The 25,034-nt window shown below is 39.7% G+C and overlaps 2 protein-coding genes across 2 annotated transcripts; one reads left to right on the top strand and one right to left on the bottom strand.

The window, feature by feature from the left end:
- Positions 1–657: 657 nt before the first annotated feature.
- On the top strand, positions 658–10,519 carry gnao1b (guanine nucleotide binding protein (G protein), alpha activating activity polypeptide O, b). Its single transcript, XM_047364168.1, has 8 exons — positions 658–872; positions 2,332–2,844; positions 2,953–2,995; positions 5,756–5,897; positions 6,151–6,311; positions 6,402–6,530; positions 6,618–6,747; positions 7,912–10,519. Exons 2-8 carry the CDS (start codon positions 2,727–2,729, stop codon positions 8,110–8,112), a joined length of 924 nt encoding a protein of 307 aa, XP_047220124.1. The 5' UTR covers positions 658–872; positions 2,332–2,726; the 3' UTR covers positions 8,113–10,519.
- Positions 10,520–10,994: 475 nt separating this feature from the next.
- On the bottom strand, positions 10,995–24,782 carry cog4 (component of oligomeric golgi complex 4). Its single transcript, XM_047364163.1, has 19 exons — positions 24,570–24,782; positions 22,109–22,191; positions 21,902–22,016; positions 21,589–21,763; positions 21,049–21,242; positions 19,662–19,767; positions 19,425–19,582; positions 19,288–19,346; positions 19,084–19,208; positions 18,865–18,983; positions 16,065–16,231; positions 15,787–15,952; positions 15,100–15,162; positions 14,887–15,000; positions 13,727–13,819; positions 13,560–13,643; positions 13,383–13,484; positions 13,104–13,232; positions 10,995–11,406 (listed from the first exon to the last, which is right to left on the bottom strand). Exons 1-19 carry the CDS (start codon positions 24,702–24,704, stop codon positions 11,272–11,274), a joined length of 2,322 nt encoding a protein of 773 aa, XP_047220119.1. The 5' UTR covers positions 24,705–24,782; the 3' UTR covers positions 10,995–11,271.
- Between the last annotated feature and the right edge of the window lie 252 nt (positions 24,783–25,034).

The following is a 25,034-nucleotide window of genomic DNA, read 5'->3' on the forward strand; positions in this document are numbered from 1 at the left end:
GAACACAGGTTGACATCATCCATGCCATGCCACATTGATGCAGTAATTTATGCAAAAGGATCCCTGACCAAGTATTGCATGCATATACTTTAAAGTAAAAAGACATACTTTTCAATAAGCTTATATATGTGAAAACAAATCGCTGGTCTTATGCTTGTGCAATATTAGATATGCAAGGACAAATGCCTAAACTGTATCATTGTGTAATGAATCTATGTATGAGTTTTTCTTTTTGAACTGAATTACCTAAAATTAGCTTTTCAATAATATTAAAATTTATTGTCGTATAGGCTTACATGTACTGTATAATTTGATTTACTTAGAAATTATACATTTTAATTTTGTAGTAATTTCCTTTTAGTTTGCAGACAGATCAAATGATAATCGGCTATAGTTAGGTACAGTTTCTAAATAATTGAATATGGTATTTACTTTTTGATGTTACTATTTGGTTTCTCAGCAGCTGTATGTATTGCACACCAGATAAAATCAGCCGAATAAACACACCCATCTGTAACTTGTATTTTACTAATACGTGTATTTCCTGCCCTATTATTGACGTAATTAAAGGTTCACCTGGTGCTCCATGTCCACCACCGGGTGTTTTTCAGACCTACTTATGTTGTTGACACGATTAAACGTCACCCAGCTGCTGGAGAATAGAGGACAAGTGACGGCGGTCGTTTTTGGGACATTTCAATTCCATTAAACCAACACGACTTCCAACAATGACATCAGATCCGACGGCAACATTTGCCACTTGAACGTTTCTTTCATTTTAACAATCTTTCATTTTAACAATCTTTCATTTTAACAATCTTTCATTGGATGTGATTAGAGCTCGGCAGCTCTGACGTAAACCAGATTGCAAGGTGAGTCTTGTTCTGCCAGTTCTGGTCTATGGCAGGCCAATTTATCATATAAATTCTTCACATCGTTAGCGCAAATGCCCATAATTCACTTTTACTTGTCATAAAAAAGTTTCCAGGACTTCAGATTGCTAGTCATCCTAATCAGAACAGAAATTTTTGATATTTATAGAAAAAAAACATATCTCCTCTGAACAGGTAATGTCACAAAAGCCACTCTGGACATATGAAAGGTTCTTCATAATTAGGAAGAACTGATTTACATATCTAGTCTTGCCTATAGAATGCATTATTGCCACCTAAACATTTTAAGGAGTATTAAATTATACATTTGAACGCTGTGTTTTCTAATACAGTCTCAGCTGCGCATGGAAATAAAACTTTTACTAGAAGAAATATTATTTAGATATATTTGATTCCTATTTCTATGACAAAAATAATATAGAGTGTATCCACCTACCTCACTGTGCACGCGGCGGCACTATTTGGGCACCCTCTATGTAAAAAAGAAAATCAACATGGCTCCCATCCCTAGTCAGCTTTGAGTACAACAGTGGATTTCGTAAAGCTGTTGGTCTCAAAGGGGGATCCTTACACCTTGCCAAACTCATAGGCAGTTTGTAAGGAACACATTGGGAATATAAAAGTTAATGGTTTTTAACTGTACTGAACACACATGTTTTATAAACAGGGGAATTATTCCAGATCTGCTGGTGAATTTAAGAGATGTGTGCACTGATAAGTCTTAGGTAAAATGTATTATTTGGTGCAAACCTATAAAGCGATGTCAGTTTCTGTACGGGTTTCATTGACCAAATAAACACAAACTAATATCATCCTTCGATTGAGTATCTGTGGTGCATTACATGTAGTTTTGTGTCAGACAGATCATCTGATTCACCTTCAAAGTCCTAATTCTTATTAGGATAGAAACCCTAACCTTAATATTCAACATGGCAGCTGTGGGTATTTTGTGATCAAAGTTGTGAAAGTATGGTGCTGCACCTCTGATTTGGTGTATCTCATTAAATAGTCGCACATACATAGCTTTATGTATGCAAACACATGGGCAACAGAAAATAAACCATAACATCTGTCAATTGGTTCATATTGCTTTTATGCATGTACAATTCCATAGGCATTCCCTACTTGTTGGAAGCACAGGTTACGTGCTTTCTGCGAGACTGCAGAATCTCAGATCATTTCTTGCATTTTAGTTTGTTGAGGTGCAACAGAATGAGTGGCGTGCCATGGCGTCATTCATGTAATGCTTACTTTCCAAATGAGACTTCTGATTTCACTGGATGATCAGCTATTTTTATCTTTTTCAGCATACAACTCAGATTCTGATTCCAGAGTACAAGTAGAATGCCGTATTAGAGACAGAAGTATTGTTTTATCATGTGTCACTTGTCCAACTGTGCTAAATCACAGCCGCCACTTTGATTATATGCTACAACAGCCTGCTATACCCTCCTGCCCTGCCTGCCTTGGTACAGATACGCTGAAAGCGCTCAGGCTCGTCATCATCAGCGCCGCCCTGTAGAGAGAGAGAGATACAGGGAGAGAGAAAGCTGGAGACCCCCTCCCCACCTAACAACCCCAACCCTGCAGGCTCTGTCACAACGACCCCACCCCCCAACCCCCTCTGAGCGAGGGCACCGAGCGACAGGCTTGCATTCACGGAGAGAAGACCGTTCCGGGATCCCGGCTCTGTTTCGCCCTCAATCCGGGCCCTAATGCTGTAGCGGCCAGCGCGGGAGGAGAGAGCGAAGTGAGACGAAACGCAGCGACCGAGAGTCGGCGAGGGACAGGGCGGACTGGGGAGACGACAGGATTGTTCATTCGTCAGGAAACATGGGATGTACACTGAGCGCCGAGGAGCGCGCAGCTCTGGACCGGAGCAAGGCCATCGAGAAAAACCTGAAGGAGGACGGGGTGACGGCCGCCAAGGACGTCAAGCTGCTGCTGCTCGGTAAGAGGAGAGGCTGCAGCGCCTCGCTGTGCTTATGGTGGGGCTGAGTGGGGCGGAGGAGCTCTCCGTGGTGCTGACCTCACTGCTTCTGCCCTCCGTTCTTTACAGGCGGTGGAGAATCCGGGAAAAGCACCATCGTCAAACAGATGAAGTAAGTGTCCTATACTTTTTTTTTTTTTCCATTTCTGGGCTCATTTTATCCGCTGTCAAACTGAGCCAGAGTGAAAGGCCCGAGATTGCGCCTCCCCTGTCTGCACGGAAGCAGGCTGGGCCGCCATGTTTCGAGAGGCCGAAACCCCAAAGGAGCACCGGTGACTCCAGCACCTCCTGCAGACCGCTAGCGAGGCTGTCCCAGGGTGCTCTTCACCGCCGGGGGTGCTGAAATGTAGTTAACGAGGGTTTCGCTTGACTACAGGGAGTGTGCAGCTAGGGATATGTACAGGGTGTGTGTGTGTGAATTACAGTGAGGTCACTACTGCTCCATTAGTGAATACCTCTGCTTTTAATCTTAATGGCTTTAAGTGCCCGATATCGCCGGGAGTACTTTGCCTATAAAGCGGATTTACTCAGAAATATGGCTTCTAAAACCACGTCTAAACCTTCCCCTGTCTAAGCTAAATCACTTTGATGTTTTAAACGACTGTTGTTGTCTTCCATAAACCTCTTAGTCAAGTTCCTTGATATTTCAGCACGAAAAAACAAAGACCTCCCTACAATATTAGGACTAGATCCCATTTCCTTGGGTCATCCCTTATACCTCTTTCCCTTGGCACTTAATTCAGGTAGGGGTTAAAATATACCACCTAGAAATGAGGAACTCTGTCAAGCAGCTGATGCATTGGCAATTCTCATTTATTTTACTACATAAACACATGTGACTTGATATGTACAATATGTTCTGCGCATACAGTTACAATCCTGCAGCACCCGTTGTTAATGATTGTTACAGAAGAACAAAAATATAACTCCGAATGTACTCTGTTGACAAATACATTACATTAATATGTTTAAAATATGTTTGGGTTTTCAACATAAATATAACAAATATACTATATGTTGTATAGTTTTTCCAGCATGTTAAAATTTAATATAGATTTAGATAAAAATCATTAAACATGGTTGAATTATACTATACTGCAAATATGCCATATGGTAACATTCTAATGGCTGTTTTCATGGTAAAATCTTAAAAGCTAAATATTATTTGAATTCGGATCATATAAATATACATATGCGTATATATGTATGAGAACACTATAAACTAGAGATTTTAATGATTATTGTGCTTATAAAATATGATCATGAAGAAAATATTTACTTTTGTGAGTGTATTTCCTTTCTCCCTCCTCCTACTTTACATAAACAATTGGCTTGGCCTACCCCTTAGGAACAAATGAGGAGCAAGGGGTGAAATGGGATTCACCATGTATCTTGGGAGAAGTTTGGCCTGCCTCCTCTTGTTTCCATTCACCCTCATTACCCTCCGAGTGCTCCCAGGTTGCAGCATAACGTACCACTCTGGCCTGAACCCAAGACGCTTCTCAAAAACACTGTTTACAAATGCTCTCAGGCCTTGCTCTGTCCTATGCAAGTAGTGGATGAATGGGTTTTACTCCACACTTTGAGTGATAAAGTTCAGGTATTGGAGGTGAGCATGATGACATCATTGTCACATACAGTGGAAGTCATATTCCTGGTTGGATTTTTGAGAAATAAGTTGAAGTGTAGTATCAACAGGCATAAGGAGTCAACAAACGAGGTGAAATGATGCATACAGCAGGGTGGATTTGATGTGCAGATTTTATAAATAAAACAAGGTTGCTGCTGTTGCCACTCAACTGCAGAAATGTCAGTGATGTCTATTTTTGTTCTTTTCCATGTTGGCACCCTATATTGGTCAGAAGAAGTTTCATTAATAACTTATACTGCCTTCAACATTAATACTAATTGTAGAAACCCGGCACATTTCAACTTTTATGGTGCACAGACCCATACCCATTTTTTTAAACAGATGAGACCTAATCAATCTGACGTTGTACATTATTTAACCCCAACAATACTGTCATATCTCAGATTATAATAAAGATTATAAGGATTTCTGTAGTAAACCACCAAAACTGGTATTTGTTTAAAGCAACAAATTTTACAAATGAATCAATCCATTTATTTTTCAATAGACAAAATAAAATTAATCATCAGCTGCATCCTGTTTGTTTTTCCAAAGATGCACCTGTGCTCATTCCCTCCCTGAAGGTTAACTTTTTCTTCCATAAAACTGTTAATTTTGATGATGGTGCTGCAGATTCAGGCCATTTGGCTGATCTCTGCTGCGAAGCATCTTTTCATAATTTGCACTGATGAGATGGAAACATGAAAATCATCATCCCCTATCTGTTTTCCTCATTGGATGTCAATCAGTGTTTGCGAATGATGCGATGAGGAACTGCTCCAAGGGGTCTGAATGTTGGATTGTGAGTCAGTTTTCTGCAGGATTACTTATAGATTCAGTCAGTCAGGGTGAGGATGTGCTGATGGCCCAGAACATAAGGAGGTTAGTTGTGTTCAGTCTTGTGTGGTTGTGATTGATTAGTGCTCAGATTGATCTCACTCCCTTGCCCATGCATTATAAATGATTTAAATATCACATTACTGCCAAATTACACATCACAGATTGAGAATGGGATCAATTTCTGCTCCACTTTAAGATGACGGAGAAGGAAGGATGAGAAAATACAGCAAAAACTCATCACAGAAGCATGCACAGTTCCAGAAGAAGTGGGAAAAGGGAAGCTTTTATTGTAATTAGTCAGTTGTTTTGAAATGCAGGAACATATGGACATGTAAGACATTTTTATTCTTTCTGTTTAGTCCAGGCTTGTGCCTGGCTGATAATATCTCTGTACGCCTGCAGGATTATCCATGAAGATGGCTTTTCTGGGGATGATGTGAAGCAGTATAAGCCTGTGGTATACAGCAACACCATCCAGAGCTTGGCAGCCATCCTTCGAGCCATGGATTCACTGGGCATTGAGTTTGGAGACAAGGACCGAAAAGTTAGTCTCACTCACACCCCACCATGTAAAGAGTTAATCTATAGAAAAGGAAGTTTTATAGATGTAGTCTTGAAATGTGAAAGTGTCATAGAAGAACTGTAAATGTAAGTGAAGCTAGATTTGATCAAGTATTTCAAATAAAAATAAATTCATATACATGCTGTTTATAAAAGCCCACAAAACTGTTTTAGCTGGTGATAAATAATTTACAAGATTATATTTCAGTGTCTGTTCTCTTAAACTTATGAAACAGGCTGACGCAAAGCTGGTCTGTGATGTCGTCAGTCGAATGGAGGACACAGAGCCATACTCTGCAGAGCTTCTTGCTGCGATGAAGCGTCTATGGACCGATCCCGGGACTCAGGAGTGCTTCAACCGCGCTCGGGAATACCAGCTGAATGACTCGGCTCAATAGTGAGAGCAGCAAATAGCCACAGTTTTGTAGCAAAAAAAACAATGGTCTTCTGATTTCTCCTTATTTTCTTCTGTTTCTTCTGTCAACAGCTACCTGGACAGTCTAGACCGTATTGGGGCGGCAGACTACCAGCCCACAGAGCAGGACATTTTGAGGACCCGAGTGAAGACCACTGGCATTGTTGAAACCCATTTCACCTTCAAAAATCTCCATTTCAGGTAAAAAAAAATTGCTGCAGCTAGTGAGGACTGAATTTGAGCAGTTTTAGCTCCTGCTCTGAACCCACAGGCTGTCTCTGTTTCCAGGCTGTTCGACGTTGGTGGTCAGAGGTCAGAGAGGAAGAAGTGGATCCACTGTTTTGAGGATGTGACAGCTATTATTTTCTGCGTTGCTCTGAGTGGATATGACCAGGTGCTCCATGAAGATGAAACAACTGTAAGTACCCGGGAAACGTTTTGCTGTGACTTTCTACAGTAGAAAATAATTTTCATTTATGCCATCATGCTGTCTCCATACTTCAGTCAATCAAAGGGTATTTATAGATCACTTCTCATACAGTCAAATGTAACAAAAAGTGCTTTCCAAACCAGGTAAATGAACAAAAAAAAAAAAAGAAGAAAAGATGGATAGATAGATAGATAGATCTATTCTAAATGATGAAGAACCAAGGAAACAATAGTGTAGCCTGGTGAGACAACACAAGAGATAAATAAATGTAAAAACAATAATATTCTTAAAACGTCAAAAAATTAAGAGTAAATGACCAGACTACAATCCAGTCAAATAGATAATACTTAACAAACTAAATATTAAAACATAAATGGATAATAGCCTACTTGCTGTAATTATTAAATAAACAGAAACGAGAAGTTATTTGAATACTTAAATTTATAAAAGCTGAAATAGAATAATCAGTAACTGAAATATGGTAAAAAAAACAAAAAAAAACATCAATCCATTTTATAATGCATATTGAGTAAAAAAAATAGTAAAAACTAAAATAGAATGATAAATAAATAATATATATATATATATATACACATTAAACCATAAATACATCTCGGTAAACTAGAATATACGTTCCAATGAGGCTTGTTGTCAGATTTAAAGTACCATTTGAAAATAACCACTGCAGGAACATAACACCTCAGTTTTAGTTCCCATTTTAAGCATCAACACATCTTTTCCAGGAGATCTGGGCCGTCTGCCGGGCCTGTAGGACACAAGCAAATCTGACAAATAGGGTGGACCGAGACCTTTTAAACGCCAGTAAAAACCCATTCTAAAAATGCACTGGAAGCCATGGTAGACGCTTTTAAGTCCGTGTGACGGAGCTCGCTTTGTGGTCTTCATTGCCATTCCTGCAGGTGAATTCTGAAGAAGCTGTAATCATTTCCTTTTTCAGGAAGACCAGAAAGCAGCGCGTTATAATATTCAGACCATGAAGTGTCAGCGTTGCACACAAAGTTCTTCAGATGATTAAATATGTTTCTTGTAACATTGTGAAACTGGTGTTTTGTGAGGTAGTGCTGTGAGTTTCTCTCTCTGTATGTCTCCTGACAATAACTAAAACACTCAGTCCTGCTCTTCTTCCTGCAGAACCGCATGCACGAATCCCTCATGCTCTTTGACTCCATCTGCAACAACAAGTTCTTCATCGACACATCCATCATCCTCTTCCTCAACAAGAAAGATCTGTTCGCTGAGAAGATCAAGAAGTCGCCACTGACGATCTGTTTTCCAGAATACACAGGTGAGTCCGTGGACATTCGTCCTCTCCTCAGCGTCCTGAGCAGATAAACCGAGTGTCACGTTTTCCCCGCTGTCTCCCCCCTCTTTTCCTCTCCAGGTGCTAATACTTACGAAGACGCTACTGCATATATTCAGGTTCAGTTTGAGAGTAAGAACCGCTCCCCCAACAAGGAGATCTACTGTCACCTGACCTGTGCCACAGACACAGGAAACATCCAGGTAGTGTTTGATGCCGTCACCGACATCATTATTGCAAACAACCTTAGAGGCTGCGGCTTATACTGAGGCCCGGAGCCAGAAGCACAGACGTCATCATGGAGTGCGTGAGGTGTTAATAATGATGATTTTGATGATTCTTAAATACATTAATATGTAATTCTACACGTCCAAATGGGACCCAAAGAGCTGCCGTCAAACACCACACTGGATCATTGTCATGATTTGTATCCCTGTCCTCTTATTTTAAATCTAACCCCCCCCCCAGTTTTGTATTTTAAAAACGTGTTTTTAAGTTGAATGTTTTGTAAGGCTGGAAGCACCAGAGGTTTATTCAGGTAAAGCTTTGTCCAGAAACGCAGAGGAGCATGCTGTCCCAGAACCTTGAGGTGTTGTCGCTCTGAATACAGCCTCTGGTGCTCCATGCGTTGAGCTGCTGTGCGTGAAGGTGGAGATGATGATGATGACGACGGCGTCTTGTGGCTGATGGGTGTGGACAGAAAGAAAAGGAGTCTGTGTTAACTTTCCTTCAAACTCACACATGACTGATTAAGCCTGCAGGTCGGTTCCACTCTGTTTTGCTTTCAAACATCATGAAAGAGAGGATTCTTCTGTTCAGAGCGGCTGCTGGTTGCCACCGATCAGACAGTAGTATAAAAAAAGACAGGAAGAGAAAACATTGGTGCCAACCATCTGAAAACAACAGATAGGGGAGTAGAATCAGAAATTATAGGTCATACTGTTGATTTATATAATTAAAATTTTATCATATTGAATTATTTATTTATGCCTCCTTCTCCTACCTCCCTGAATGAATAGCCCAGGGCTGTGAAAATTTTGCCCCCATACAGATTGTAAGGTTTTTGAGCATAAGGTCTTTAAGCTCACTCTACGGCATATTGATTGAATTTAAGTCTGGACTTTAACTAGGCCACTACAAAATCCATTTCGTTTTTTTTTTTTTTTTGCGCTATTCGGATGTGGACTTGGTGGTTTGGTTCAGATCATTGTCTTGCTGCATAAGCCAAGAGTGTTTGAGCTGAAGGTTATGAACTGATGGGTGGACACCGTCCTTTAGGATTTTACTCATGGAGAACAGAAATCCTGGATCCATCAAATCCTCCTAAACCCAGATCATCACACTACCACCACCATGTTTGACTGTTGATTAATTCTTCTTCTAAAATGCTGCGTCCGTTTCATGCCAGATGTCACAAGACACAGCATCCAAAAACTTCACACAATATTTTCCTAAAAGTCTTGAGGATCATCAAGATATTTTGAGGAAAATGTGAGATGATGCTTTGTGTTGTTTTTGGTCAGCAGTGGGTTTCATCTCCTCTAAGGATCACATTTTTGTCCAGTCTTTTTCTTACTGTTGAGTCATGAACATTAATTAAGGGAAAAGAGGCCTGTAGTGCTTTAGATGTTCTTGGTTTTTTGTTGACCTTCTGCATGAGGCATTGGTGCACTCTTAAGGGGAATTAGGGTAGGTTGGCCACTCCTGGGAAGGTTCACCACTGCTCCACATTTTCTCCATTTGTGGATGATGGTTCTTACTATTTTACTGGATTTAAAAAAACTTAGAAATGGCTTTGGAACTCTTTCCAGACTGCTAAATATGAATTTGTTTCTCGTCGGTTTTTGAACTACCTACTTCATGTTGTCAAGACATGATTTAAAAAACCCAAACAAAAAAAATACAGAAGAAATCTGTAAGGGGGTGAATACTTCTTCCCAGCACTGTATTTATTTCCTTTCATGAAACAACAAGGTGCAGAAGGTGCAAAACAGCTCTGCGACAACATTCACCTTTTCTGGCTGCTACGTGGCTCTTGGATGTAAATCGTGTAGAAAGACAACCTCACCTAAGGTGGTCTTTGTTTGGGGAGTATTTCTTATTTAACCCCCTCTTCACCATCCATCATGTTTCTCTGTTTGCAGGGAAATCAAAAGTACAGTCCCTCATTTTTACCCAGGAATTCACCCTCTCATCCCCTGCTCTCTTTAACCCTTCACATATCAGTCAGTCCTCATATCCTATCTCCATTTTCACCCTAGAAGCACTGTACTGTATATATATATTATGATTAAACCAGATTTTTTTTTTTTACTGTGAATGTTTTTGTGCTGCAACCCCATCCTATTCAGTAGTTTATCGGTTGCTTTCATGTGGAATGTTTGTGCTGAGCCAATCGAATGTTGTGTTTACATTAAAGCCACACTTTTCCTAACTATCTCTGCCCTGGTGGTCCTGAGTTTTGATTGCGCCGCAATGTTACAAGCTGTTCCCTCTGCGTTAATCTGCACAGAGAATTAAGGCTGGACCAGGAAATTAGGCTGAATATTATGAGAGAGTGAACCACTTTTAATGCTTCACTGCCTCGTGAACAAAGCTGCGCGTTTGTGGAGTCAGAAAAATGTATAAAAAAAGATTGGGAGCAGGCCTGGCATGGCAGCGAAATGTGCTGGATGGCAGGGATCAGGAGCACAGCGCAGCAAGCTCTCAATTTATTAGGTTAAAAGTGTTCCATCATCACCGGCAAGGAGCTATTCATATATTGAATGACTAGGCTGGATCAGCTGTCTGACCTGCTTCTGTCACTTTAATAGCTGGGATGTTCATTACTGCTCTGCTGCACTCCACAGTCCCAATGTGTCCCCGTTTTTCTCTCAGCCAGTTATAGGTTAAAAATGTTTCAGCTCCACTGTGATACAGTCACACATTGATGATTTTAATTACATATTTTACAGTTAATTAGGATTAAAATGTTCGCCATCACTGCTGTGAAACCCCGTGTCTCTTGAAGCTCAGCTGGAACTGATGGAGACTGGGATCAGCTGGGCAAACAGCACAAAACAGCACAGAGGAACAAACAGGGCATTTGTTTTCTTTCATGCACACATCTGTTGGTCTGGAGGTTTTTTTTTTTTTTCATGTGCATCAGGTGGGTCGTGCTTCACCATCGTCCACAGCCACTAGCTCTTGATCTAGAGTCGCAGCCTCTTGATATCTTCGCTTCTGAAGTCGATCCGCAATGCAAGAACCTGACGCACCTCAGCGGGGGTCAGCCGCCAAGTCAGCGGGCCTGAGTTAGGACCCCAGTAGTCCAAGATCTCTGTCACCTTCAGGACAGATAAGCAGACACCTCAAGATTCAGGCAAACAGACCAAAATTCAATCTGAGCTGGAAAATGTTTATCTTACTCCACATTTGGGTCATAAATACTTTATTTTAGACAAATGTTTAATCCATGGAAACAAGAAAACCCAAGATTCTGGTTAAGTTTGGACCCAATTTAGTACATATGCAGACCAGTGAAGGTTATGTAAATGACAATCTGCAAGAGAACATTATGGCTGAAAGGGCATTTGATGATGTTTCTGTTACTCCCTGTAGTTAGAGAATCAAGTTGTGATGACACCAACTATGCCTTCAGCTGACCTATTCTTGACAAAAATAACAATAATTTGTGCACCACATTATGCTTGAATCGGATCGTTCCTTCTGGATGTTTATTTTGGTGCCTAGCATGTTTTTGTTTCATTAGTAAGTGCAATATCATAACCATTATCTAAATTTACCATATTGTTCCCATGTGGAGTAGCTTATAGTTGTCTACTTGCTCAAAATAAATATAACTTCACTGAATTCAAGCTTTTGTTCATGGGGGAGGACTGCCTGAAGTACTACTATAAGCTATATACTATATATAGCACAGCCAAGGCATATTAAAATCAAACATCCTACAGTTCAAAGTCCCTTGATTGAGATGCCAGAGAAAGGACCAGAGTGATCAGTTTTTCTGAGCTGTATCGGACCACAACATAACACAGTTGCCCCTCTCCCACCTGTTGCTCAGAGCTGCTGATTTCTGGTTATAGAAACATGGACAAGTGTTTTTGGAAACTAAAGAAGCACCAACCATCATGCTTGTCAGTGTTACTTAACACTACAGTTGGTAAGTAACTAGCCAGATATCTGGGAAGCAGCTGATAACCACTACCTGAGCAGATAGCCCGACTAATTAAGCTGCTAATCCCATCTTTTTATTCTCCGAGTGTTAAAGAGCAGAACTGCAAAAAAGTTCAAGTACTCCATGCAATAAGAAAACTACTTAATTTAGTGAGTGTTTATTGAATGCTTTTGGTTAAGCCTTTGTATCAAATTCAAATGAAAAATTAATGTTTCAACATTACAATATAACAATTAACGTGCTGTTATTTTTGCAGCTATTTAAATAACAGTTGCCTTTCTGTTTTAAATAAAACAATTTAGATCATATTTGTCTAAAGGTTTTTGTGTAAATACCATGAAACTATTTTTACACAAGATTATCACACAGTGAGAATTTCATACAGGCTTGAAGGCCACCTCTATATTCATATGTTTGGGCTTTCTGCATCCTTTCAAACTATGTTTATCTCCTCAGCAAAAATCTTAAAAGGTCAGAGCTTTTAAGGTCAGTTTCTGCAGAAAAAAAGCTTTTTATGAGTATATGCATTTTTAGGCAAAGTTAATTTATAGATATTCTGTACAGCTACTACTCGTAAAAGTAAAGAGATTTCAATAATCTACTATGAATTCTGAGACAGCAGCTAATGTGTGGTCTGATTTAACTTACTGTAATAAGAGATATGAAACTTTTCTCTAGAAAATTCAACAATATACTTTAAAAAAAGGGGGGAATAGATGCATGCTGGCAATGCAAATAATACATATAATATATAAAACAATAATAAACAATGCACATTTAAAGAACAGAAACCAGTTTAAGTTTAACACAAGAAATGTTTTTAGTGTTGGTAAGTAACTGAATTACCCGCTCCAGGTTGAGGATGGTTGCCATCTGTGTAAGGCGAGCGAACTTGTCTCTGATGGTCCAGGTTGTGACAGTGGTGAGGTACGCCACCAGAGACCGAAGCTCTTTATCAAACTGCAGCCCTCCGAGCTGCAACAGGATGACAGGGGGAAATAAATTAACTGTGGAAAAACCAAAAGGTATCATCCTCCGAAGCAGGCCTCATCAGTAAATCACTGCAATTATTCATATGTGCAGAGGAAGTTTGGTGCCACCCAGTGGCCAAAATCAGCTCCTTACCCTGCTAAATGAGCATTTGAGCACAGTCTTCTCCAGTTCAACAGAAATTAAGCTGGTCATCAGGCTGGTCAGAGTGTCGTAGATGACAGGAGAGAGGGCCACCTGAGGGGGCAAATGGTAATGGTTACAAAAACATAATTAATACATTCAGAAATCAGCTTCTTTAAAGTTAGATACCTTAAACTCTGCCATGAGCTGCTCCAGGTTAATGATGAGCTGCTGCACCCAGGGGTCGTTAGCTTCATAGTCATTAAACTCTTCCTGTGAAGATAAGCCACAATTAGAACAAAAAGAAAACAAAGATCTCTGTTTTTTTCTGTGCAGAAATGTGTGGTGATTAGTACCTCCTCTATGTTGTGGGAGATGGATAAAAAGCTGCTGATCCAGGGTTTGATTTGAGGCTTCACAGCTGTTGTGTTCAACTCTGTTAGACCCTCCTAAGTATTAAAACAAAATTAGGGTTTTAAATTTTCACCGTTCAATAAAAGGCTGTTAAATGTTGAGTTTTAAAGGGAACATATGCTTTCAAATCCTTCCTTTTCACATTTAAATCATTCAGTTGTGGTCTATAAGTGGAACTGCAATGCTTTGGTCTGAATTCCTTGTTATTGTAGCTTTTCAGGCTCCTTTTACCCCTGTTCTGAGGGTGTGTCTGAGAGCAACTCCTTTGGGTGCCTTCTCTTTAAATGCCGCCACCCTGGACAACAAGGACTGCTGCACTTTAACCTGTTTGGCCAATTTTGCAGTTTGATAACAATTATCTAGCACCGCAGCAACAAGACAAAAACGGCAAAAACAATGCAAAACTGTTTATGTAATAATACTATTCAAAACACGCAGTACAGTTATGTCCTCAAGGAGCTAAAAGCAGCACACAGCACTAACACAAGCAGAATGCACGATGCTACTGCTATGAAAACAATGGCCAGGATGTCATATTAACACAATAAATTCATTTCTAAAATAAAGCTTGTCATCATTTTAGCATTATTTGCAGCTTATCGCTTTGCTGTGGACAGAAAGAACTGACCGCTTAATGATAGTGGCGAAGGTTGCTGAATCATTTGTCCTTGAAGTGGGAGAAATAGGAATTTCCCCACAAATGTGGGAACATGTCCATGAAAAATAAAATGTAACTTTAAATTGAACTTTGCTGCACTCCTACAGCCTCCAAGTACACAACAAAATGTATTCAAAGGCTAAAAAAGTGGATTTTGTGTGATATGTCACCTTTAATGATGAACAGGTACAAAATTGATCACCGAGAAGAGCTCTCTTGTTCTAATAAACACCTTCTTCAATGTGTAATTTAGAAAATATCCAACAGCTCTGTGAACCAACCTCCACAAACCCCTATGAGAGAGTGTCACTAATGCTGCTGGGACTTGAAGCTGTTAACGTCATAATTATTCAGCTGGATTTGTTAGTTTCCACTGTATTGTATCATAGTTAAATCGGTCTGCAGAAAACTTGATATTCATTAATGGTTTAGTGTGAGTCTAACCTGTAACAGATCCTTGAACTTTGCAGAAGTGTTGACGAGGTCGGACAGACAACTGTCGATCTTGGCTTTTTCACCAGATCCGACCCCCTGATTAAACAGCTTGGAGCAGTCGTTCTGCCAGGAAACATATCAGTTTTTTCAATCAGTGGGGTAATTTATTTAAAGAGTAAAGCAGAGCGAGGCAGAGCGTCTTGAAAAAAATGTGCAACTTACCTCCAGGTTCCTCTTTAGAGTTGTGATATTCTCACTGCACACCTCCACATTATTCAGAGTGACCTGAGTCGGAAAAGTGGGTTAAGTTAAGGATTTTATCGAAAGGCACCAATAAATCAGACAGAGATCTGAACCAGACAAATTTCCCTAGTCTGAGTGGCAGGTCAAATGCTGAAAATACGTTTTTGATTTAGTCATTAAACAAACTCCTGCTATTTTCAGTCTATAAAGACATCAACCAACAGCAAATTTTTTAAATCTCTTTTTTTAGTTTCCGAGAAATCTGATAAAGGGTTGGGGAAATATGATTTGTTGCATAAATGAGGAAAATCTTGTAACTCCTTCAGCACATTTTACTCTCCGTTATGTGTTAGAGTCTCTGCAATAACAAGAAAATCTGAATTAACTGGAATGGGCAGTCCCAACGTTAAAGAAAACTCTTTATCAGACCAGAAAAGCCTGACTGATGCATCTCCAGAATTTTATGCTCTAATGACTTATTCAAACTATTATTTTTGTTTACATCTTGAAACCAAGCATTCTGCCTCCAGAACTCTGGCTGGTATTAAGAGAATATTTTGTTGGTAAAAATGCTAGAAAAAAAAGGGAATATTTATACGCTGTCTCAGTCTTACCATCTCTGAACTGCCTGAGACCACGAGAGGGATGTGTCTTCGTTCATCTTACCAGAAATGCAGCCTTTGCGTTTTCATTGCTCTCAATGCCCATCGTGTTGAACTTGCCCTGCTGCAAGCTGCTCTGCATCAGGCTGACCGCACTGCTGACACCCCGCTGGATGTCCTGAAGTGTGGTAGCTGGGAAGCCCTGTCGCAGCTTGTTGTACAGCACCTCTCTGACAGGAAGAGAAGAAAGATACCAGGCAGGAAGGAGCATGGATGTCAGATACGAGGCAGCGATTTAAAAAAATGCTTTAATTGTGTCCAGTGGAGAGGTTCAGTGGTCACCTGAAGTCTGACTCCAGCAACGAGTTGGCGTGGTTGATCATGGCACAGAGGCAGTCGATGCTGGAGCTCGACAACGCTCTGCTGATGCACTTTTTAACGATGTAGAAGCAGTCGTCCACCATGCTGCTGGTCAGCTGACCCTTCTCGTATGTATCCATGGTAACAGCCTAAAGTAGGTGAGGGTAATTAATAGGTTATATAAAAAAACGTAGGCAACATACATTCACATAAACATGTCAAAGAATGAAGATAAGAATAAAAACCTAAATTCCCTATAAATACCACACTTCAGCTCAAGCTCAGCATATACTTTATGATGCAGCCTTCAGCTACTAGACTCCAACAATGACAAAGAATAGTTTGCTTCTTCTGAAATGTAGAGACTAAAATATTTTTTGTTAGTGCAAGTATTGGTAAAAAAAACTGCATCAGCAAAAGAATGACAAGACAACAAATAGCATCCATTAACCGCGACTTACTCTAATTAATTTATGACTTCTGATTGTTTTTAATCTCTTGTAAGATTTTAGACAAAAAATGTTGTAATCAAACTGCTTTTCATGAGAGATCATCTCAGGACTCCTCAGGGCATTTTATGACCCACCAAGTGAAGTCTTACCTCTAGCTTTAAGATCTATGTCTTTACAGTCCACCAAGTGCAGACACACTTAACACAATTTTTACATTACAAAGTCATGATGCAATCTATGCTTTTTCTTTGTTTAATACCAGTAACGGGATTTGGAAAAACATAGAAGTAAAACAATCATATTATTAAATCTGTGGCCCTTGTCTGGATGTCCCATCTACCAACAACTCAGGCAAGACACAGCAGGATTGTAAAACCTCTATGATTACCCATGGGGGTCAATCACATAATGAAGCATCGAAACAAGTCTAACAAACTGGAACTAATTCGTTTAACTGGAATCAGGTCAGTAACTTGGGATATAAAACAGAGCATCTATGAGAAACCATGTCTTTCAAAACAAAGTATAGCTGTATTCAACAGATATATCCAGCAAGATGAGAAACATTGAAATGTTTAAAGTACAGGTGTGAAACACCAGTCATCGAAGGCCGCCGTCCTGCAACTTTTAAATGCATCTCAGCTTTAACACACCTGAATCAAATAATCCGGTCTTTAAGTAGAACTCTGAACTCTTTGATTCAGGTGTGTTGGACCAGAGACACATCTAAAAGTTGCAGGACACTGCCCCTTCGAGGACTGGAGTTTAACCCCCCCCTCCGGTTTAGATTAAATGGAAAAATCTGTTTACACAGGGGACAAAGCTGGAAATAAAAACAAAGTGTTTAGCCAAGAGCTTCAGAGAGTGCTGCATAAAAAAAAAAAAAAAAAAAAAGATTACAGCATGAGCTCTGGAAAAACTGCAGCAAACTGGAACTAATTCAGTCACTTGGCAGCAGCTCGGTAACATGGGATACACACCGCCTTGCAAAAGTATTCATACCCCTGAAACCTTCGCCAGATTACAACAACAGACTTCAGTGTATTTTATTTAGATTGTATGTGAAAGAAACCACCTTTGGCAGGAATTAAAGCTGCAAGTATTTTAGGGTATGTCTCTAACAGGGTTGCACATTTAGAAACAAGCATAGGGTAGATAGATGGCATAGATTAAGATAGATGATAGATGGATAAAGCTCAATGTTCTGGCTCTACCCCAGTCTCAAGTCTTTTGCAGCCTCATCGTTCAGGATAGCCGTGTGTTTAGCTCCATTCTCCTTCCCATCAACTCTGCTGGATTCAGAATGTAAGCATAATAGTAGTTCTTTCAACAGATTCTCCCACCTGAGCTGTGGATCTTTACAGCTCTTGCAGAGTTAACATGCTCTCCTTCCTTTCTATGTCAGTTTAGGTCGAATGGCGTATTTTGGTAAGTTTACGGTTGTGCCATACTTCTTCAATTTTGGGATGATGTTCATGAATTTTGTCTAAGCAACTGGTGCCTTTTACAGAACAGGTCAATTTATACTGACATCAAATTACACTGGATTTTATTATAGGGTATAAGAGTAGAGGGGGGTGAATACAAATGCACACGTTAGTGAGATTAATTTTTTATTAAAAAATATTAAAACCGTGTCAGTTTCCTATATTTTACAGTTATGTCAAGTCAAGTTTATTTATTTGGCACATGTAAAAACAACCGCAGTTGACCAAAGTAATTTACATTGTAAAAGACCAACAACTCACACAAAACAAGCTAAATAATCAATTAAGCTCATGATGTTTTATCTTGTGCTGGTCACATCACATAAAATCTCAATAGAATATATTGAAATTTGTGGTTGTCAGGTTGCAAAATGCATGAAAGTTAAAGGGGTATGAATACTTTTTTGCAAAGACCCAAGAAACTAGAAGTCATATTTGGTCACTGAAGAGTTTTTAGATCAGTTCAGTCTTCTATGCAAACAAATAGTGAAGCTTTTTTATTGTCAATCTAGCTTGTATGTTACTGAGCAAATAGCTGAGGCAACTTTTCACTCTGGTTTCTATTCTATTCTATTCTATTCCCAAATCAGTCTTGTTAGCGAGACGTGATTTTTAAAGCTTTTTAAAAATACTTTACAGTCATATTTTAAATTTACAGACTATTTTCTATATTATGTGTTACTTTGTATTAATCTCAATTAAATTAGATCATTTTTATGGCAAATTGTGCTATTTCCTTTATATTACTAAGTCGGACATTCTGGTAGTCTTGGAAGTCTTTGAACAGTACTTTGACAACGATGCACATTCTGGACAACAGAAATTATACTTTGTGAGCCTGACCTTGTTGACAGACTCTCTCATGTAGTATTCCTCCATTGGGATGTAGTATCCAATCAGCTCCTGAATCATCGTGCTCAGTAAACAGTCTTTGATTAGCTTCTCCACATTCTGCTGGTGCTCTAAGAGTTTTTGGAGAAAATAATGAATCAGTTTTTAGCCCAAATCTAAAAAATAAAAAGTGATCTTCGACATAAAAACCATGTGTTGTGATAAAACTACCCTGTGTGATGCTCTGATCATCTCCAACTTCAAAGTCGGCCATTATGCGGCGGCGCAGGAAGCGCAGGTACAGCTCTGCCCGGGCATTCATCAGGGTTACTTCTGCCAGTACGGGGTCCAGTTCCCTATTAGACACGAGGTAATAATACACACACTGCAGAGACAAACAGGTGGTGGATAAAGCAGACAGAGACTGGCACAAACCTTGGCTCAATCCTCTCCCCCGGGATGCTCTTCATCATGCTGCTCTGGACAATCTGAAACTAGAGGAAAGAGGATCAGAAGGTCCAGATATCAAGAGCAGAAACCGCATGCGAATGCAGCTCAGATGTTACACACACCTTGCTGTGGTATCCTCTCTGCTGGGCAAACTTGTCGACGATTTTCTGGGCCTGGCGGTCACATTCCTGCTGTAGGTGAGTGATAAGAGTGTACAAATGGCCCGGACCATAATAGGTCTCCACTATGGGCTGATGAGTTTCAACAACACGAGCAATACCTGTAAACAGAACCCATCGCTTTAATGGAGTCATGTAACGAGCGAGCACAGATAGAATCATGCAGAGGGGTTAACTCACCTTCCAGCAGCAGTGTCAAAGTGTCTGCAAATATCAGCAAAGCTCTCTTCTCACCCAGATCGCCTCCTGTCGCCAACAGCAGGTTTTCCTCAGCTTTGGAGGCGAGCTGTATGAGAGTGTGAAAAAATGCGGACAAAGAAGTTACTCAAATCATAAAGTCAAAGAGATCAACTGAAAACTACAAGATGGAGACACTTTTTCAGGGTGTGATTGTAAGAAAAAATAAGAGAGGCACATCTGAAGAGTGGACAATATACAGCGCCTTGAAAAAGTAGTAAGTTTTCAACATTTTCTCACGTTACCACAACAAACATCCATGTATTTTAGTAGGATTTTATGTGATAAGCCAACACCAAGTAGCCAATATTGAAAGAAAGCCATAAGACGGTCTGCAAAAAGCCATTTAAGGGACACAGCAAACGTGGAAGAAGGTGCTCTGGTCACATCAGACCAATCAAACATTTGGCCTACATGTAAAATGTTATATGTGTCGGAAGACTGACACATTACTGAACACACCATAGCGCAACATGGTGTTGGCAAAATTATGCTGTGGGGCTGCTTCTCTTTAACACAGAGGTGATGGGAAGAGGGATGGAGCTAAATACAGAGCAATCCTGGAAGAAAACCTGCTAGATGTTGCATAAGACTTGAGACTGTGATGGAGGTTCATCTCTGAGCAGGACAATGACCCTCAACATACAGCCAGAGCTACAATGTAGAAATGCAATTTAAAAATGTCCAGACCTAAATCATGTTGAGAAATGTTTGTTTGCAGATGCTCTAAATCCCATCTTTAAGACATTAAGCTACTCTGCAAAAAAGAATAGACAAACATTTCCATCTCTAGATGCAAAGCTGGTACAGACCTATCCCAAAAGACCTGCAGATGGAATCACAACAAAAGGTGCTTCTACAAAGTATTGACTCAATAGGGCTGGATACACTTTTATGCCACTCTATTTAGATTTTTATTTGAAAAATATTTGAAAACTTTGTATTCTTCTTCTACTTTACAATAATATGCTATTTAGTCTATAGGGTTGATCCCTTAACACCCCAGTAAAATATGCTGACCTTTGTGGTTTTTGGATCATAAAACTTAAAATTCTTCAAGGAATACGCATATCCTTTTAAAATGTAAGGCATAACATTTTAAAGCAGCTCAATCTAATTTTTATCTAAACAATTAAAACCAACCAAATAAAATGTAATTGGTTAAATTAGTCTGTAATCAGTTTGTGTGCTGCCTAACAGATCACCAGTTGTGATCAAACGTTGTTGTCAAACATACTACAGAAACCAGACCCAAAAACAAATGACCGTATAAACTCCAACAAATAACCGCTTTCCTCTCCAGCACCTTAGCAGCTGTCCTGGAACCCACCTGACTGCATAGGTATTGACCAAAACGGGCAAGACCCTGCTGATGGAGGCCCAGAAGAGGGAAGATCTTGAAGAACCTCTCCACTTGAGCCAAGTCGACGGCTGCTACGGCCTCGTCAAGCTTCTCTGCGACAATGACCTTCAGCTTCTGTTCTGCCTCCTGCAGCATCACCAGACTGGCGTCCACAGCACTGCCTGTACACACATGATACATTCTCACTGTTATAAAATGTACCTACTGATAACAAAAAGATGAGAGAAATGTTTTTAGCAGGCAAAATGCAAAGGTTAAATATAGTTACCCAAGTTTAAACATTTCGGTGGGTTTTAATTTACACACATTAAATGCATAATCTAAACAGTGGTGCAAAGAAAGCATAAGTGGGACCTACACAACATTGGTCTTCTTTATGTTAAGGCTGTGTTTTGCAATATTAACAAATAAAGACACTAAACATGAAGTGAGAAAAACAAAAAAGAACAAAATTAACATTAGGCGTGTTTTCATGGTAGCACAACAGATAAATAAAGGGCCTCTTACTTTCTTCTCCCTGACGGCTCAACTCAATCACTGATTGGTCCAGAGACAGGTATCGATGGATGTGCGCTGCAGCCTGTTCATAATCTTCATTACGCAGCGCTGTCTGTACGCCATCAGTGCAGAACTTCAGGTCCAGGATATCGTCAGCGCGCTGGATGACATTATAGAGCCGTGTCTGCAAAAAAACAAATGAGAGGTAAAATAAGACATTTGGACAACATTGTGTGTCTAAAAACATAACTTTCCACATGCACAATCTCAGCATTAAATATCAAAGTCTCCACTTTGACAAAAATAATAGTTGTGCATTTACTTTGGCCAGGTCTAGCTGTCTAACTTTCTGGCTAACATTTTCAGCCAGACTGCATGTGAACGTGATCATGCCTGACAGTTGACTGGCGTCTCCTCCAATCAGTTGTAGATTGGGTCTGCAAAGCAAAAATCAAGCACAACACATATTCATTAATAAAGATCTCAGACTAGCTCCGTCGAGCCTTCAACCGATCTATCAAGTGAGTACCCCATCCTCTGCAGTGCCAGCATCTTAGTGTGAATGCTCCCCTCTTGTCCCACCAGCCTGTCCAGCTCAGCCTCCGCCTCTTTCTGTATTAAACAGAATAAAAATTAAATATTCACGTTCGTTAAAATTAACAAGCCATACAAACACAAGATGTTTATATACAGATGCATCTTAGAATATCATGAAAAAGTTTTTTTTATCTTAGTAATCAAGTAAAAGTCACATAATTTAGATTCATTACACACAAAATTATATTTTCAGGTCTATTTCTGCTCATTTCGTGGATAATGTCATGCAGCCAGAGAAAACCCCAAAGTCAGTTTTTGGTTAATTTAAATATTACTTTTGATGCCCTAAATCGAAGAGTTAAATGGTCATCTAGACCAGGGGTTTCTAAAGTGTGGGTTGGGATCCCCCGGGGGGTCGCGAGACACCACAGTGGGGTTCGCGAGATGATTTTCAGAATCATTGTGATCTGACCCTGAGGTGCATGGAGGGCCAAAAGGTGCCAAAATTAAAAATAAAAAAATATATATATCATGAATTAAATAAATGTACCATAAAATGTCCCATTAAATAATTTAATTGTACCATTTATTTATTTAATACATTACTGAATAATTACATATACCAATAAATTATGAAACTATATTTATTTAATAAAAAGTGAAATAATTATATTTATTATTATGGGGTCACCAATAGGGGGTCACCAGTCTCTGGTACAGTTATTTTGGGGGGAAACTAGCTGCTCGCAGAGTGCTGTATCCACGCATGGAAAGCTGAGTGGAAGATTGGGAAGAAGCAAACCTTACTCAAGAGAGTGGCAAAAATTCCCGAGGGCTACCTTAACGCCTCAGTGGTACCACAGGTTGCTCTATTCTATTTTTTATTTAGATGTATCTTAACTAAAACATTGTTGCATTTTAGCTTACCAGCTTCTCTTTATTAAATTGTCAATCTATACAGATGCAGAATTGTTCAACGATATTTTATTTCTTAACCGGCTCCAGTGACAAATGGACAAGGTCATGAATTTTTTATTCAAACAAAATGTGCACGGACCTTCATCGTTACTAAGAGCTGCAGTTGTGCTTTTCTAAACTAGTATAATAGACTTCACACAGCTTACTCTATTCTATGCTATACATTTCTAAAACTCCTAACTGACAAATTAACAGCCAAGATAACCTGCAAAAAACTCTATACTGAGTTGTTAAACACAATGTCTCTTGAGTAGATTGAAAAACAAAGAAAATGTTCCCCAATGGGATTAGGGCACTATTCAAATAAACAGACCATTTACCTTACAATAAAAATGAAGAAAAAAAGTATTTTCCAATATCTTAATGTAGGATTTCAACTTAGATCTTTTCTCAGTCATGTTATATAGACATGGCTTGACAGGCTGATCCACAAAACAATAACCTTTTTTTTCCCATTCAGACACCCCTACACCCAAAAAATTCACCAGTAAAAGGACATACTGGGTGCAGACGTTTTTAGTAACAGAAGAAGACTGAAGATTAGGAAAGCACCAGTCAGGACTGCATTATGATTTTTATCCTAAGAACAATAACAAATAAAAGAGAAAAATGTGCAGTAGGTTATTTGATAGTGGTAGTAATTTTAGATACAACAGAAACAGCAGTGCAGCCTATGCAGGGTGTACTTGAAGTGTAGAAATGCTGGGACTAACTGGTGGGCATGGGTTCATTATAGGTCTGGAGATCATTTTTAATGGAAGTAGCAGGTTCTGCAGCAGTTCTGCAGGGACTTGATCATATGTTTTCTTTAATGACTTGGCTGAGAATGATCACTGAAGATCTTTTTTTTTTTTTTTTTTATAAAAAATGACTATTTCAATCTGCCCTGGTCCTCTGCAATCAGTTTTATTGTTTTCCCAGATCCATGCAGTGTTTTTATATCCAACCCAAACCATTTTGCTACACCCCTACAGAATACAAAGGGTGTCTTTAAAGGAAGAATTTTTTTAAACATTCAAATAAAGAGGGACGAAAAACAACAAGAAAAATGACATACTCAAAGGAAGGAACTATAATCCATATGCCTTGTGTGATGTCACCAGAGGCAAGCATGTATGGAAGCTTGCGTATGTGATTAGACAATGATTTACAATAAAATGGCAAAACAAACAGAACAAATAAGCATGACATGGTGCTCTACAGGTGACAAACCACGTCTAAAGTAGGTTTGGTTGATCTGATAGAACAATCTGGCTAGTAGCTTTAAAACTCATAACTGCTGTTAATAACTGGAATATACATGCAGCACTGAACACTAGACTAGTCTCAAAGAAACAGCGTATAGTACTTCTGGCCCAGCTGCTCAGATAATTAAAAGTGGATTTTGTTTGCTGATTTGTGACTGAAGGCAGCAGAGTCGCGGACGTTTACATGGTGACGTACGCAACAAATTAAGCGCGGTATCCAATACGTACCTCCTCCGAACAGAGCTGCTGGTAAACCCGCTCCAGATCCTCCAGCTCCGTTAGCCCGGAGATGGTCTCCATGCTCACAGACGACAAAGAACCAGAGCCGCATCTTTGGGCTGCTAGCGCTCCGGTGTCAGCCATCTTCCGCAACACGGAAGCTCCTCCGGAGTCAACGTCAGCAGAGTACCAACAACCCCTGGGTTTAGTCTGGCAGGTAGCGCTCCTGCAATAACCTCGGCTTTGCATCTGTAAAATTGTCTTGTTACGCATTGGTATTCATGACTAAGTGTTGTATTATGCATACTTATACGCAAAAGAAAACCAGTCTTCTCATTACTTACTGTCGGAGTTAAACACACAACCTGAAAAGACTGCTTCTGGGGTGAAATAGCCCGGATTCGCAACACACCAAACATGAATCCCGATTGGTTTTAATACATTAGTTTTAATGAGACCTGGCCTGTCTCATCA

Source organism: Girardinichthys multiradiatus, chromosome 4 (assembly GCF_021462225.1).
Source record: "Girardinichthys multiradiatus isolate DD_20200921_A chromosome 4, DD_fGirMul_XY1, whole genome shotgun sequence".
NCBI classification, from domain to species: Eukaryota; Metazoa; Chordata; class Actinopteri; order Cyprinodontiformes; family Goodeidae; genus Girardinichthys; species Girardinichthys multiradiatus.